This window comes from Hemicordylus capensis, chromosome 2 (genome assembly GCF_027244095.1).
Source record: "Hemicordylus capensis ecotype Gifberg chromosome 2, rHemCap1.1.pri, whole genome shotgun sequence".
NCBI lineage: Eukaryota > Metazoa > Chordata > Lepidosauria > Squamata > Cordylidae > Hemicordylus > Hemicordylus capensis.
In genome coordinates this window covers 352,715,152-352,730,284 of record NC_069658.1, presented here as the reverse complement: position 1 = coordinate 352,730,284, position 15,133 = coordinate 352,715,152, and the positions used below count along the sequence as shown (strand labels likewise).

Below are 15,133 nucleotides of genomic sequence, written 5' to 3'. Positions count from 1 at the left end.
CAGCAAATAGGTATTGTGTTGGATATCAGGGAACCCTCATCTTATATCAGTGACTTTCTACATTGATTTCAACGTCCATCAAATAGAACGCTCAAGCAATACATGAGCATGTTAGGCTAACTAATTACATGCTAGTTCAATTTAAATTACTTTGTGTTAATCACTGTGACTATTAATTTCTTGGCTGCAAAAGAAATATGAAGTCGTACTCCAAATGTTATGTACAGACCAAAGGAATAAATCAGAAAATGCAACCAATGAGATTTAATTTGCTTGAGAAACAAAAGTTGAAAGGAGACGAACATGATTTACACCTTTTGTGGTACAGATAAATTGTGATCTTAGTGTTAAAGGGTGGGGGGAAAATCAAATGTGCAGCACTTTTTATTTGGGATCAAAACATCATTGGAACTGTTCACGAGTTGTGTGAAGCATCTAAATTAAACATATTTCTAAGTCGGACCAAGCCATTAGGATATTTAGAAAGCACATCAACAGACCTTGGGGGCAGAAGAGGAAAGTCATAGGACCATCTCTGGAAGATTAAAGTTGGAATTAACTCTAGTCCAATGTGTTAAGATAAGCAGAAAGCAGTGAAGTCTATTACACATCCTTCACATCCTAATTTCAAGAATATTTACCTGAACAGATATTTACAAGGATTGTTTAAATAATTTTATAAAAGTAACATTTTGCTATATGTCACAAAAGTCTTCATTTATGGGCAACTTACCATATTCAGAGTAAAATATTCAAGAAATCATAAAAAGAGACATAAAAACAGTGGCCAGATCCAGTAAAAGAGCTCCAGTGCAATGTATGGATATAGCTTTGCTTCACCATTACTGACCACCGCTTATGCCTACATGGAGGCCATATCCATTATTACATAGCTCATTTCTAACCTCCTATGGCTCACAGGAAAACTGATGTAGGCTTTAGCAAAATTTTAGTGCTCGAATTACAGGGAGGGGAGAGGAGGCCTAGCTCCTTAATCTTTTGTGATGTCTGCCTTCGCTACTGGTTTTAGAAGTCTAGGGGGCATCATTTGGATATATTTGAAGGAAAACAGTGGGTAATTCCTGAGGATTTCATTATGGATCCCCTCCCCGCCACCCAATAATTTGAGCACTGCAAACACTATATATATTTTAGCACTGATCAATCTGGGAGGAGGAAGAGGAGACAACCCCACCATCTCTTGCTAAGAGCTCTCTAGAGGTGCTGGAACACTTTACTTTCTCTACTATAAAGTTTCGTTTTTCTACGTAACCTCAAGAATTCTGTGCTTAATTGATTTGTAAGATGCAGCTTTTCTACATTTTCAAAACAACCATAGTATCTCAACTCACGATATCTACACGACAGACCTTATTTGGCTTTAAACTGTAGTGCCTTCACTAAAGGAACATTGGGAATCGAAGGTTTGTGAGGTAATTGAAAAGACTAAGTTAGCAGCCCCTAGCATTCTCTTACATAAGTGCCTTGGGAATCCATGAATGTTGGATGTAGTGTAGATACATTCTGTCTTGAGATAATACAGCAGTAGGCTCAAACTGTAAACCGAAATAGATCTCTGCATCCTTCCAGTTCAAAAATATGGTTTACCCTTAAATATCCATATTAAAATGGTTAGAAAACTGTTACCCTAAATTACCATATGTATTCAATAGATATCTTTGTATTAATAACAGGCAACAAGCTCATGCCAAAACAATAGATCAGGTTTCATTTTAGTGAATCAAGTACTATTGCTACCAACTTGAATGTGCATTTTAAAAATGATTTTAGATTGTAAAAATGCAACCTTCAATGGCCTAGGCTATACTGGGATTGATGCTGTGCATTATTAATTTGTTTTAAAACTGTTTTTACTCTGTTTGTTTTCCAACTGTGATTAGTAGCAGTGTCCAACCTTAGAAGACACATTTTGCATCTTTCCAAATGTGCAAATAGATGTTAGTTTTATGGCAAATCAGCTTACAATTCTCAGTGTCTGCTGTTGCATTGTTGGGTATATTTTAATTGGTTTTAGATTACTCTGCTTTTCATAAATGAATGAGAATTGACTATAAATGAAAGCACTATGAATAAGATGCATGTATGAGCAGCAGCAGCAGCAAAAAAACCCTTTTCAGAATCTATGATGACAGATGAAAATTAAGAGCCTGATTTATATAAAAGCTAAGAGTTTTCTGCATGAAAATATGTTGCGGAAAAAGGTTCATTTCAAGACACAGCCATTGTTTTTTATGAAGAACCCAATTACTTCGAGAAATAGTAAATTTTTAATGAAGAGGAATAAATGATTTCTGGAAACGTTTCTCTCTACACTGGGAACAGCACTGCTTATTTTCCTGTCTGCTAAAATAGTAGCTCATTTTACACACTTTGTATGGCTGCTGCTGCTGCTGCTGCTGAACAAATAGAAACTTTCTTTCCTGGTCACATAGAAAATACATGGGCAAAGATGCAAAAATCATCTAATTTTCAAATCTATCTTACCTCTTTTATTTTTTAAAAAACATCTCATACAAAATGGAATAATGTTATTTTTAGGATTAAAGGGGTGGTTCTCCACCCAGTCAACTTAAGTGCCAATTAAGGGGGTGGGCAAGGCCAGAGAAAGAGAGCTGACAGTACAGAATTCTGTCACATTTGGTTTCAAAAAGGCATCTTAGCTGCCCTGAATTGCTCTTGCATTTCGCCACAAAGAATGGTAAATGATCTATGCAGATCTCTATTGTAGAACTTTGCATTTTGAAGATTGTTTTCTGTAACAATTTACCCTCTCAGCTCCCCCTGCCCCCCCACCCTAACAATTCAAGTTTTAATCTTTTACCTTTCCCCCCCTTTGATTTTAAGGGCAACATCTTCCAGTGAGGCCAGTAGCACTGAAAGGCATTGCTGCCTCTTGTATATTTAGAAATAATGTATGTAGACATAATAGATATTCAAATCTTTCCATTTGCTTCTGGGGCTGCATATTTTTTAGATGGCCATAAATTGTATCTTTTTGAAACTTTTCTGACTGGATATTTGTTGCACTGGACAATTGCATAAATTCCTTCATTAAAAAAAATAAAAGTATAAAAAAAGCTTTTGACCAAACTATTGTCAATGAAGTACATAAATATATTAAGTCCTCAAGTTTACCCATCCAAAATGGCAAAGCTACCTACAGATCTGATTCTGTGCCACGCAGCACACACTACAGGAAATGTTATTTTGTACCAACAGCAATAATACTGATAGAAAGTACTTAAGGACTCATCAGAATTTAACTCAAAAGTGGTATTCTATTGCATCACCAAGGAATGTGGCTTATTCAATCTCAGTTGGAGAAATGGTTTCTTTTCCCACTATAACTTCCAAACTCAAGCCATTTCCAGCATAACCAATTCCTATTAGCAGAGCATACCTTAAATCTTGCAAGGAGGCCAATGTTGTACCATGAAGCTTATACAATTTTCCCCTCAGTGTAAAAATATACAATGCTACTGCATATTTTTTTTTTTGCAGTTAAAGGTCCAATTGTACTTCATTTTCTGAAAGTTCTGTCTTTCTGCCCTTTCATACATCTCCAACCCAAACCACTGTGTTGCCCCTCTTAATACCCGAAACCTCACATCGTAATGTGTTTTGTCTTCCATTAATAATAAATAGTGAATCCTTTGCTGGTGTTATAAGGTATTGCCCAAATAATCCACTGTTTTGGATAATTCTGTTGTAGCTGCTCCAGGGCCAGTCTTTGGATTTGATAGGGTCCTTTAAATTCTTCAGTATGTCCATTTTCCCTGTTGACAATTCTACAAAAAGCACATCTGTTTGCAAATGTGAAGTAGCATATATATAATACTGATTGCCTTCAGTGAAAGAGGACTGAAATGTCAGATCAGATATGTGCATGGAGGTTTGTAAGTCATAAATCAACTTGATTTCCCCTTGGACTGTTATTGCCTGGACTCTGATCCTTCCGTTGTGTTCATCTGCGCTGACCAAATAGCGTCCATCTGGGGAGATGTGGGGAGTACCTGACGTGTCACTATTGAGGCCAATAACGGAATCTGTAACACTGTCAATTATAAGCTGCCGAGTTATTGGTATTGATGTATTCCTTTTGCACTGGACAAAGAAGTAGCCGCCCAGGTGGGTATAGGCCATGGCTTGCGGCAAGCAACTGTAGTTTTTGAAACTGATCGTCTTGATGTGAGCCACAGTTTCCAGATCAATTTTATGAACCGCAGCTTTAGACTTGTTAAAGATGAAGCCAAATCTGAAAGGAAATAACAATTGAACAAATGACCCAACAGTTGCTTGAAGGAGTTTGGCAACATTCCTGAGAGAACAATGCTGCTACTACTTAGCACTTAGGCAAAGTGCTGCAATTGTTTTAACAGACAGTTGCTAACATGATGAGCAGTGTTATGGCTCTGCAACACTGTGCTATGGGGCTTTTGCAGAATTCTAAGGCAGTCTCCATGCTGTTCAGAAGCAGCATTTCCTCTGATTTCCCCCCTTGTCACGAACGGGGGTGCCTACAGAAATGCTGCTCTCACAACAGGGGCTTCCAAATGATGTTGAGGCTGCCTCAGAAGTCCACCGCAACCACTCCAGGGCACAGTGTTACAGAGCCGTAACACTACATATCACGTTAGCCAGTAAACCTTACAGCAATCCTGTAAGAGAGGCCAGTATTATTATGGCCATATTATATTTTTTTCTGATATGAGGCAGAAAAAACATTATTTTGCATAAAGCCTCCCAGGGAGTTCATGGCTCAGCTTCATTATAACTGGGTATTTGCACCTCGTAATGGAATAGATACAATGGAGTTGTATCCATTAGAAACATGCCCGGGGGTAGGTGGGTGGGTAAATCTTAAGTACTATGCTATAACACTACCTGCTGGACACACATTGATTCTCAAGAAATTAGACCCCCTTTACCCTAGATGTAGCCCACTGCTGTGCTGGTACATACATTGACATTTGTTGTAGCCTCAGCACACTACCACAAGATGTGCCATGGCAGTAGCTGAGGACCACCAGGTGACTTGTTTTAGACTTGTTTGCTTCAAAGTGCAAGGGTTTAGGATTAGACCACTGGTTACTGTTTCCCAGTTTAGGTGAACACGTTAGGCCCATTTACACCTTATGTTCAATACTTGTACAGATCTGGACACAGCTACAGTCATTCACATGTTAATCGAAATAATAACAACAACAATAATAATGATGATGATGATGATGTTGAATGCAGGTACAGAATTATACTTCCTATCTGTACCATGCATTTGAAAGTCCTGCATCCAAGTTCACTTTTAAAATAAACACAGATACAATCATTCACACATACACAGGTATGTTCATACAACATAATGTCTGAATCGGGCTATTGTCATGTAGTAGGCTTTTTAATCAGCTTTCAAGAATATGCAGCAAAAGAAATTAATTCCTCAGGCCATGTATATGCATCAGTTTGATGTTCTTGTTACTAGCAGTTACCCTTTAAGTCAATAGGGGAAAGGAAATAAAGGGAACCCAATAGGCCACATCAGGGAAGACATTCCTTGCACTTACTTAATGTATTATGCCATCTCTTTAAGGAAGAGGGTGGGGAAATAAGAATTCGGCTGTGTGTTTGCCCATCATCTCCCTTGATGTGGCTCAGTCTCAAAGGAAAACAAGGGGAGATATAACCACTTACACTCCTGCCCTACATAGGTACATAGTTTATCTGCTGCCTGAAAGACAAACATGCCATTTTTCTTGAGGTTATGCCTGAGAACAGTTGTCTTACTCTTTCCCAAACACAGCAAGTCTAGATTGCTAGATTTTCCTAATAATTGTAGTCCCAGTTTTCCATTGTGTGAAACCTGCTTTTTCACCCGCTGTCTCCAAATCATAGGTTTACATTTTTTCCACGTTACTCAAAAGCATCACTGAAGTGTCCAGCTATGGCAATTTACTCCTGAAGAGCAATCCAACACAGCATATGATCACACATGAACACCTCTGGGATTCAGCCTTTCATTCAGCTTTATAGTTGTATCCATTAGACACATGCCTTGGGGGGAAATTAATGGCAGAGAAAAGAAAAATGGCATGCAAGGGGAAGTCATAAGATGACACCTCCAGCTCTTTTGAACTAAAACACGCAATATCTTGCCTAAACAAGATATTTTCTTTTAAAGCACGACTTCTTTAAAAAATTTATTGTAATAATTTCCTCTTCTTTTGTAAAGCAGGTCAGCATGAGTATGGTATATCCTCTGCTGTCAAGGAAGTGTTCAGTGGTGTGTGTGTGTGTGTGTGTGTGTGTGTGTGTGTGTGTGTGCACGAACATGTGCACGTTCTCTGCAATCTGAAACAAAGTCCAAATTATGTTTAATAGGTAATCCTCACGGATCCCTCCACTCCCCACCCACCTAACCCCCTTAACACACCTGCCTTTACCTGAGGTATGGGGTGCTCTTGCACCCTTATCCCAGCTACCAGATATTGTGTGATTCCTTGGGCTGCCTGAGGAGTCACAGAGACAGGCACATAGAGCGCCCATTTCATGGGGGAATCCCCAATGCAATGCTCATGCCACAGGTTTCATTGAAGGATGCCTGCAAGTTGGAACAACAAGTTCTGACCCTGGATCCCTCTGCCCTGCTCTATGCTTCACAGAGCTGCATGGAGCAGGGCTGTCTGTGTGGGCGGCATGCTGACAACAGATGGTTTGGTTGTCTGGGAGGAAGGGAGGTTAAGTTCTGCCTTCCCCCCCGCCGCACCCAGGACAGTGACTCACCCCAGTGTGTTATGCATTTGATGAAGGCAACTAGAGCCCTGAAAGCTGCTGTTCCAGTAATATGAGCTCTTGAGGTGTCATAAGTTTCTGTAGCTCTTTTCACTCACGCTCGCACCATGTGTTCACCATTGTGCCCACTCAGTATTCCCAAAATGCCAATGTTGGTGCTTGGGTGTATTCAACAGTAGTAAGAAACTATACATATGTGAGGCTTCTCCATGAGAATGTGAATATTGGTCTACATCCAGACCACTGTTGTCCTAGTGTAATGCTGCTGTGCTAGCACATGGCATAGAACAAGGACAGAATACTGCAGCAGCTCTTCCCTGCCTGGACCCTCTAGCCACAGAACCCTTTGGTAAAGATGACAACGAGCTTTTGGGAGGTGCTGAAAACAGCATGTGCATGCAGACAACCAAACCTCGGAGATAGGACAGGAGCTGTTTTCATTCTACATCAGTTTGGACCCATGTACAAGAACTAGGGTACCTGAGTTTGACTGGGGTGGATAGGCAGGAGTCTCATGGCCCAGATGACTGAAAAAAGCTGGGTTTGCTCTTGCCTACCCAGCTTTTATAGCTGTGAGAACAGACCTACTGACCAATTAGGCTTCTTAGTTGGGCAAAGGAGCCCTATATGCCACCTCCTCTCTAACTAACACTATGTAACTTTCTCTCTAATAACAAATGCTGGGGAATGGTTGGCAGCTACAATGCGCTCTCTCTCTCTCTCTCTCTCTCTCTCTCTCTCTCTCTCTGTGGATTGTTAAAAGAAGGCTTTTGCTATTTTTGGTTGCAACAAACTAACATGGCTGACCCCTTTGGACATATTACATGTAAATTACTTTGGTTTAAATTAAAGAAAAGTGTATAAATGTTATACATACTGTAAATGCCTAAATAGAAGTTTATCTACACTGAAAAACACAGAAAAATAATCATACTATGCTGACCTGATCATTAATGTTTAGACAGCCAAACTTTGGCAAACACAGGGCATTATTGGGATTTGGATATGGCACAGCACATAGGATGCATAACAGCTGCTGAAGTAGGGGTACGGAGCCACTATGCACCACATTGGGCTGCTGAAGATCTGTAAACCTCAACCCTAACCGGGTGGTATAAAAATATGTAAGTAAATAAATAAATTTAATAGTAATAGGAACTATATGGAATGCAGAGTATAGGTATGGTAGCGATTTACTGAGGGTTAGGGCTACCAAGAAGTCATTAGGGTATTTCAGCACATCAGGATCTGCGGATTGCGCCAAGTTACAGCTCTTGCATGAGTTTACTTAGTATATCTGGCTGCCTTCCTGTGAAATGAAAGTTTGGACACTGACAAACTTTCAGAAACAAGAGACAACTGTAGTACTCAGACTGTCTTGCCTCTCTGAGTGCAAAAAACAAAACCATTGCTCTGAGTTTCCATAAAACAAGGCATAATAGCTGAATCTTTGTGGTCTTCCAATTTAAACCATTCTCTGGCTGGAATCCTTTTACAAATTCAAGAGTGGCTGTACACTAGGGATGTGCACAAATTGATTTTTTAAATTCTATTTGTACCCAAACTGAACCACCCCCAATTTGTTTTGGGTCCGAATCTGGCCAGCAATCACAGGGATGATTTGTTCTGTCCACTAATCTCCCGAAACAGGTAGATTTGGGTAGAAATTGTTTTGTACCCAAATCAATTTGCACAGACAGCAGGCACAAGAAGTGATTCTCTCAGCAGCAAGAAAGTGGTGAAAAAATTTCTCTTCTCTTTTCCTCAGTCAAGAAAGCAGGAACAAAAAGCAGAGAATCCACTCCAGGTAGCAGGCAGGCAAGGCAAGGCAAAGCAAAACTCCTCTGGCTCTCTCTCTCTTTCTCTTCTCCCAAGAGGCAGAAAGGCAGAATGGTGGCTGGCTGCCACCTTAAGTACATTTGAAAATCCCTTGTTTGACCCTTCCCCTAGCCAATGCAGGGTCAGTCACCCCTGGCAACACAAGATTTGAATGGAAATGAGCCAATCTGAAACCAGGTGGGAAATCACCAGCCAATCGTTGCACACTGTAAGTCACCAATCTGAAGCTTGGGAGGGCGGAATTTTCAAAACAAAATGGGGACAGCAAGAGAGATCGCCACAAAATGGAGGTCTGAATCTACAACTGTTGGGAGATTTGTTTTGGACCTGAATCTGGCCAGCGAGCACAGGGGCAATTTGTTTGTGCTCCTCCTGTCTGTCTGATTTGATGTGCTGTTTTTTCATGCATTGCTTCTTGTCATGAAATCCTATGAAGCAAGGTTTTATGGCTTTATATGTCCTAGCACTGTTGAACCTACAGTCCACTAGACAAAGCCATTCTTACCCCTGGACTTTGGGGCCAAAGTCCAGGGCCTCCACACATCCTGGGGCCTCCCCAAATCATTTTTAGTCGCAGTGCATGCCGTGGGCCTGTACTGTGCCAGTGGCTGAGTGCAAATGTGAACTGCGCCAGGTGATTTAGAAAAATAGGGGGGAGTAGGGAAAGAAATATGTGGGATGGGAATATGTTAAGTTGTGTGTTGAAAAATGTTTCTGCTAATGCATATTTGCATAAATATACCTGTTTTATATTCTTACATTCTTGTGAGTTCAGTTGCTGTTTGTGCCTCAAAACCCCACACGTTAAAAATACTGCTTGTGTCACAGTGTGTGCCTCTCTCTCTCTCTCTCTGTGTGTGTAGGGGCATGATGGCGGGTGCCCCCAGTGGGGCGCCTCCGAAGGCCTTTAGGTGCAGGCTCCAAAATTATCTAGGTGCACCTCTGCCACTAGAGCTTCCAGCAATTGCCACAAAATAAAGCAAGACTCACAATTAATAATCGTTTTATCATACTAGGGTACAAATTACTGAAGTTTCTTACCTGATATGATTGATAATGAGATTTGTGGGTGGAATAAAAAAATCATCCATTCCATCCAGATGGGTACGAATGATATGTTGATTCTCTCCTGTACTTGCTTCTGGCATTACCTAGAACAAATAATCAGCATGCTGAGCACAGGCAGAGCAGTGAATGAAGCACTGCAATTGTAAACTCCAGATTACCTAAATGCAATTAATACCAACACAATTTTTGCCATGTATCTCTCCGCATTCCATAAGTCAGAATGATCCTTGGACTGGTGCCTGGAAAAGGGATGCTAATGAAATGGTGTGTGTGTGTGTGTGTGTGTGTGTGATTTGCTAGGTAAGATAATAACTCCCCATCTGCTTTCAAGCTGTTTATATCAAAAGACAAAGCAGCCATGCAGGCACTGAAATGGTGTCCCAACTCTAACCCTGCAATAATTTTTCCACATTGTCTACAATAAACATTGTTGTCATGTTCACATTTATTAATCTCACTTAAATGCATCATGCCAATTCACTGACTTGAATGACCGACAGCAAAGTCACAGCAGTCACAGCAGTTAATTATCTCTTTGAAAGGGTATCTGCTGTGTCCGTGAGGGGGGGAAATACATGGAAAGGGATAGAGTGAGTCTCTCTCTTTTCAAAACTCCTGCTACTGAGGAGAAAGTGAGCCCTCTACTGTAATGGCAATTGTTATCTCTCATGTAACTCCAGGAAACTGTGGAGGTGAGCCTTGTTCTTTCTTTCTTTTTTGGTAGTGTGAAAAATATATTAAAATACATTGTTCCATTGAGGTGTTATGCTAAGATGGCTCTGTACAGTTCAGTCAGGGTGCTTACCAATACGAGTGCATTAACAGGTTGCCTCCAGAATTTATTGCTAAATTCGGTGAATAAGTAATTAATTAAGGAGAGTGCTAACACCTGAAAATATTTGCCTCAAATACTTTTTGGTGAGGCCATTTTGAGGTCTCCCAATTAAACTGCTTTAGAAACCTGCCATTTCTTGATGAGAGTGTTTTAACATAATCAGAAAGAGTACAGCATATTTGCTGTACCAGTTGCGGGGGAGTAACAGCAGGAGAGAGGGCATGCCCTCAACTCCTGCCTGTGGCTTCCAGCAGCATCTGGTGGGCCACTGTGTGAAACAGGATGCTGGACTAGATGGGCCTTGGACCTGATCCAGCAGGGCTGTTCTTATGTTCTTATTTGGTTTCCCTATGCTAGTAGCTATAAGCAAAACAAGTGCAGAGAAGTTAAACTACATACTGAGAATTTCCACCCATTAATATGTGTCTGAATATCAGCACCCACAAGGTGCTAAGCATCTCAAAGGGATGACAGTGGCAGTGGACTCTATATAGCATTGTGGTCACTTTCTGTAGGAGGAACTCTGCTCTCTGTTGCACTTCAGCACCATCACTCTGGATGATCATGAGTACCAGCTCTGTAGGACTGGATAACAACATGATGGTCAATACAAATCTTGATCCTATAGCTGCTTTTGCATAATGCCAAACTGAATGGTCAGAGGTTCCATTCTGTGGTTGTCTGACTATGTGAAACTGTAGTTTCATTACAAAAGTGACCCAAGATTTTTGAGTCAAAACCATAATCTGAACCTTCGGTTTGTAGTGAGTTTTGCTGCTCCAACATGGGGTTCAAAGGCGGTATTGTGTCGTCTGAATTCTGCCGCCGCAGTAACCTGGGATTCATGCTATGGCTGCTGCCGAAACCATAGACAGGGCAGCTCAGATCAGACAAGAAATGCACCAGCTCTATGGTTGCTGCACTTCCTGCTGGCTGCCTCTCTGAGCACTTGCCCTGCCCTTGCTGTCTCCTCATTCCTCCAGCTATTGCCTGGCAACAGGGATTCCACATTGCTGCATCCCAAGTTTCGAAGCATGTCAAAGTGAAAAGCTACTCAGGGTGACGCCTGTTTTTCACTGGGTCTCATATCCCCCCCGCTTTTGTAATCTTCAGAAAAGGGGGATGGGCTGACAAGATGGGCACTTTGTGGAAAGGTCTCCATAAATCAACTGATAAAGAAGTATTTGCACAAGCACATGGTGTTCCAGTGGCACAAGCACACAAAGTCCCATGAACCGGGCGATCCATTTCCCCCCGAACAGTGAAAACACGTCAGGGGAGTGATTCCCAGGGGTTTGGGTTGAATGGCAGCTCCTGAAATTCTTGAGTGGCTCAAGAATTTTTTTTGGTACAAATTATTAGGGAGAAGGAGGCCCAGCCCCTACCCCTTGGGTGCAAGCATGCAGTCTATGGCATTACTCCTGAGAAGAACAATATTGGGGTACACAAGGATAGTGATTCAAGGATAGTGATGATGTCCCTTCCCCCAAGGACCACTTTCTCATGAGTGTGGCAGGACTACATGTGGGTCACAGACCCAACTCTCTATGCCCCTAATGATCAAATCACCCCCTGCTAGGAGGCCCCCACCCCCTAGAGGAGTATTCTCTATGTGAGAGGATATGGATGCATCATCCAAGTAAGGGGCGTTTCCCTCTTCCTCAGACTGATGTCCTCCTTCCCTGAGACCTTCATTCTCAATGACAGCAGAAGCCCCGTCAGCCTGAGTCATCTGTTTCTTGTTGATTTACTTACTTACTTATTTCCTTGATCAGTTACACATTAGAACTGTTTTTAATAGCACACACCTACATTCAATATTTTTGTGAAACATATTCATTTTACATGTGGAGGAAGGAAAATAAAGGAAAATGAGAAAAAGAAATGGAAGGCTGATGTTAATGTTGATCTTCTATGATCCTTGTGTATCTGTGCAGTACAAGATTATAGAGATGGTTATCTGTGTCACTCTAGATACCTAACAAGTTTCCAGCTGTGCAGATAGCATGTTCTTGTTAATAACCACAAACCCAGTGCCATCTTTGCTTTAATTACTGCAACCCTGCACAGCTAGACAGCATAAGTGAAATTGGAAAGGGTAAGAGAACCTGTTTTGTCTTCATGTACCTTACATATGGAGCAGTATTAGTCCTCAGGATAGCTGGCCGAGGTTGCTTAAATAACTGCTCTTTTTGTCTCCATTTTTATTGCCATAGTTTACTTATTGAAAATCAGGCAATTCTTCCTTTACTGTTTCCACCATCACTTTGCAGGTGGAGTTTCTTATTTGGGAAGATAAGTGAAACTCCATAGGAGTACAGAAACCCAACTGATTTATAAAATATTTTCCAGCAATACTGTATCTCCCACGAAGCATAGTGACAACTACTGCAAGCAAGTGATTCTTTGTATTACAAGTGTATAAGTTTGGCTTAGCTTGATGCACATTAGTAAGCTAAACTGTGTTTTGTAGCTGAACAAATACTTTTTACAGAGCTACTGATGTTCTATCTAGAAGCTAAGTCACTGCTGGCTACATCATTTCTTACATGATCTGTTCAATGAGTTCCACCTATCAAGTCAATTCCTATTTTTCTCCAAATATTTCCCCCCATTTGTGTTCTATTTTTTCCCCTTTGGAACTCATTTACCATGTAACAACAACAACTATTTGCAAATGTTTCCATAGCGGTTTACATAGAGAAATGACAAACAAATAAATAAGATGGATCCCTGTACCCAAAGGGCTCACAACCTAAAAATAGAACTGTCAAACCCCTACTGATAGGCTACAGTGGGCTGGTTCTGATGATGCAGCTCACGGCACATGTAATTAGGAAAGGATACACCAAGAGCACACCCATCAGAAATCCTCTGTGGATGTCCTGATGCCCTCCTGGCACTATTGCATGCTGCAGCCTTGCCTCATAAGGAAGGCGCTCCAGGGCCCTGATCGTTTTGTTTGCCCACTTCTGCACCTTTTCTAGTTCTACAATGTCCTTCTTAAGATACAGTGACCAGAACTGCAAGAAGTACTCCAAATGTGGCCGCACTATAGATTTGTATAAGGGCATTATAATATTAGCATTTTTATTTCCAATCCCCTTCCTATTGATTCCTGTTTACCTTTTTCACAGGTGTCATGCCTGTGACAGAGTTGACATTTCAATGATCTGTCCACTACAACCTCAAGCTCTTTCTCCTGGTCAGTCACTGACAACTCAGACCCCATCAGTGTATATGTCAAGTTGAGGTTTTTTGCCCCAATATGTATCATTTTACACTTGCTTACATTGAACTGCATTTGCCATTTTGTCACCCACTCACCCAGTTTGGAGAGTTCCTTTTGGAGTTCCTCACAATCTGTTTTGGATTTCACTATCCCAAATAGTTTAGTGTCATCTGCAAATTTGGCCACTTTGCTGGTTACTCCAGCTTCTAGATCATTTATAAATAAGTTAAACAGTGCTGGTCCCAGTACAGATCCACTTCTTTCTTTCCTCCATTGTGAAAACTGTCCATTTATTCCTACCCTCTGTTTCCTGTCCTTCAGCCAGTTATCAATCCACAATTGAACCTGGCCCCTTATCCCATGACTGCTAAGATTACTTAAGAGTCTTTGATGGGGAACTTTGTCAAAAGCTTTTTGGAAGTCCAAGTATACTATGTCAACTGGATCACCTTTACCACATGCCTGTTGACACTCTCAAAGAACTCCAAAAGGTTAGTGAGGTAAAACCTGCCTTTCTAGAAGCCATGCTGGTTCTCCTTCAGCAAGGCCTGTCCTTCTATGTGTTTAACAATTTGTCCTTAGATATGATTTCCATCAATTTACCTGGCACGGAAGTTAAGCTAATTGGCCTAGAGTTCCCCAGATCTCCCCTGGATCCCTTTTTGAAAATCAGAGTTACATTATGCATGCTTCAGGCACTTCTTGGAACATGTGCACATGATGGTTTGGAGAGGAAAGATAAAAGAGATAGGGAAGGCCTTGGAAAGAGAAGTGATGAAAGAACAGGAAAAATAAAGAGAAAAGAAAACTAGATAGGGAGGTAGACATAGAGGCTATTCATAAGAGTGTGCAAAACTGGGCTAAGGGAACCCAGCCCGGTTTTGCATGTATGTGTGAACCGCCGGTATTGGGCCCGATCCCAGCTGCAGCAAGGCGGAAAACCCACCGACCTAGCCACCTTTCAAAACCATTAGAAAACCCTTAGAAAACCATTTTTCTAATTGTATGTATGCCATGACTGCTTGCAGCCGTGGCTAGCAAACACAGTGGGGGGAAGATCCCAATAATGCAATGCACACTCGTGCAGCGCATTGCTGGAGCTCCGGGGGGGGGGAGGTGCCATGAGGCAAAGTACCCTGGCGCCCCGATCCGCCCGCCCAAGGAGGGAGAGCTGCTTGTCTGCGGGGAAGTGAAGTATAACCCATCCTCCCCACAGACCGCTCTAGAGCCCTTTTAACAAATCGTGAGAAGAGGCTCATAGAAAAGGTGAAAAACAATAGAACAAACCAATTTAAAAATGGGTTTCATGGTGTAGGCTAGGTTAAAGTTGGCTTTTGGGCCTGGAAATAAGG

At 41.4% G+C, this 15,133-nt stretch overlaps 1 protein-coding gene across 6 annotated transcripts in view; it reads right to left on the bottom strand.

Moving 5' to 3' along the window:
- Window positions 1–249: 249 nt before the first annotated feature.
- Window positions 250–15,133, bottom strand: part of FSTL4 (follistatin like 4) — a 705,580-nt gene continuing 690,696 nt past the window's right edge. For all 6 annotated transcript variants that reach the window (XM_053297769.1, XM_053297770.1, XM_053297774.1 and 3 more), the window contains 2 exons: window positions 9,688–9,797; window positions 250–4,276 (listed from right to left, as the gene is read on the bottom strand). In XM_053297769.1, coding sequence (XP_053153744.1) covers window positions 3,574–4,276; window positions 9,688–9,797 — 813 coding nt within the window. In that variant the 3' untranslated portion in view covers window positions 250–3,573. The remainder of the gene's footprint in view (window positions 4,277–9,687; window positions 9,798–15,133) is intronic.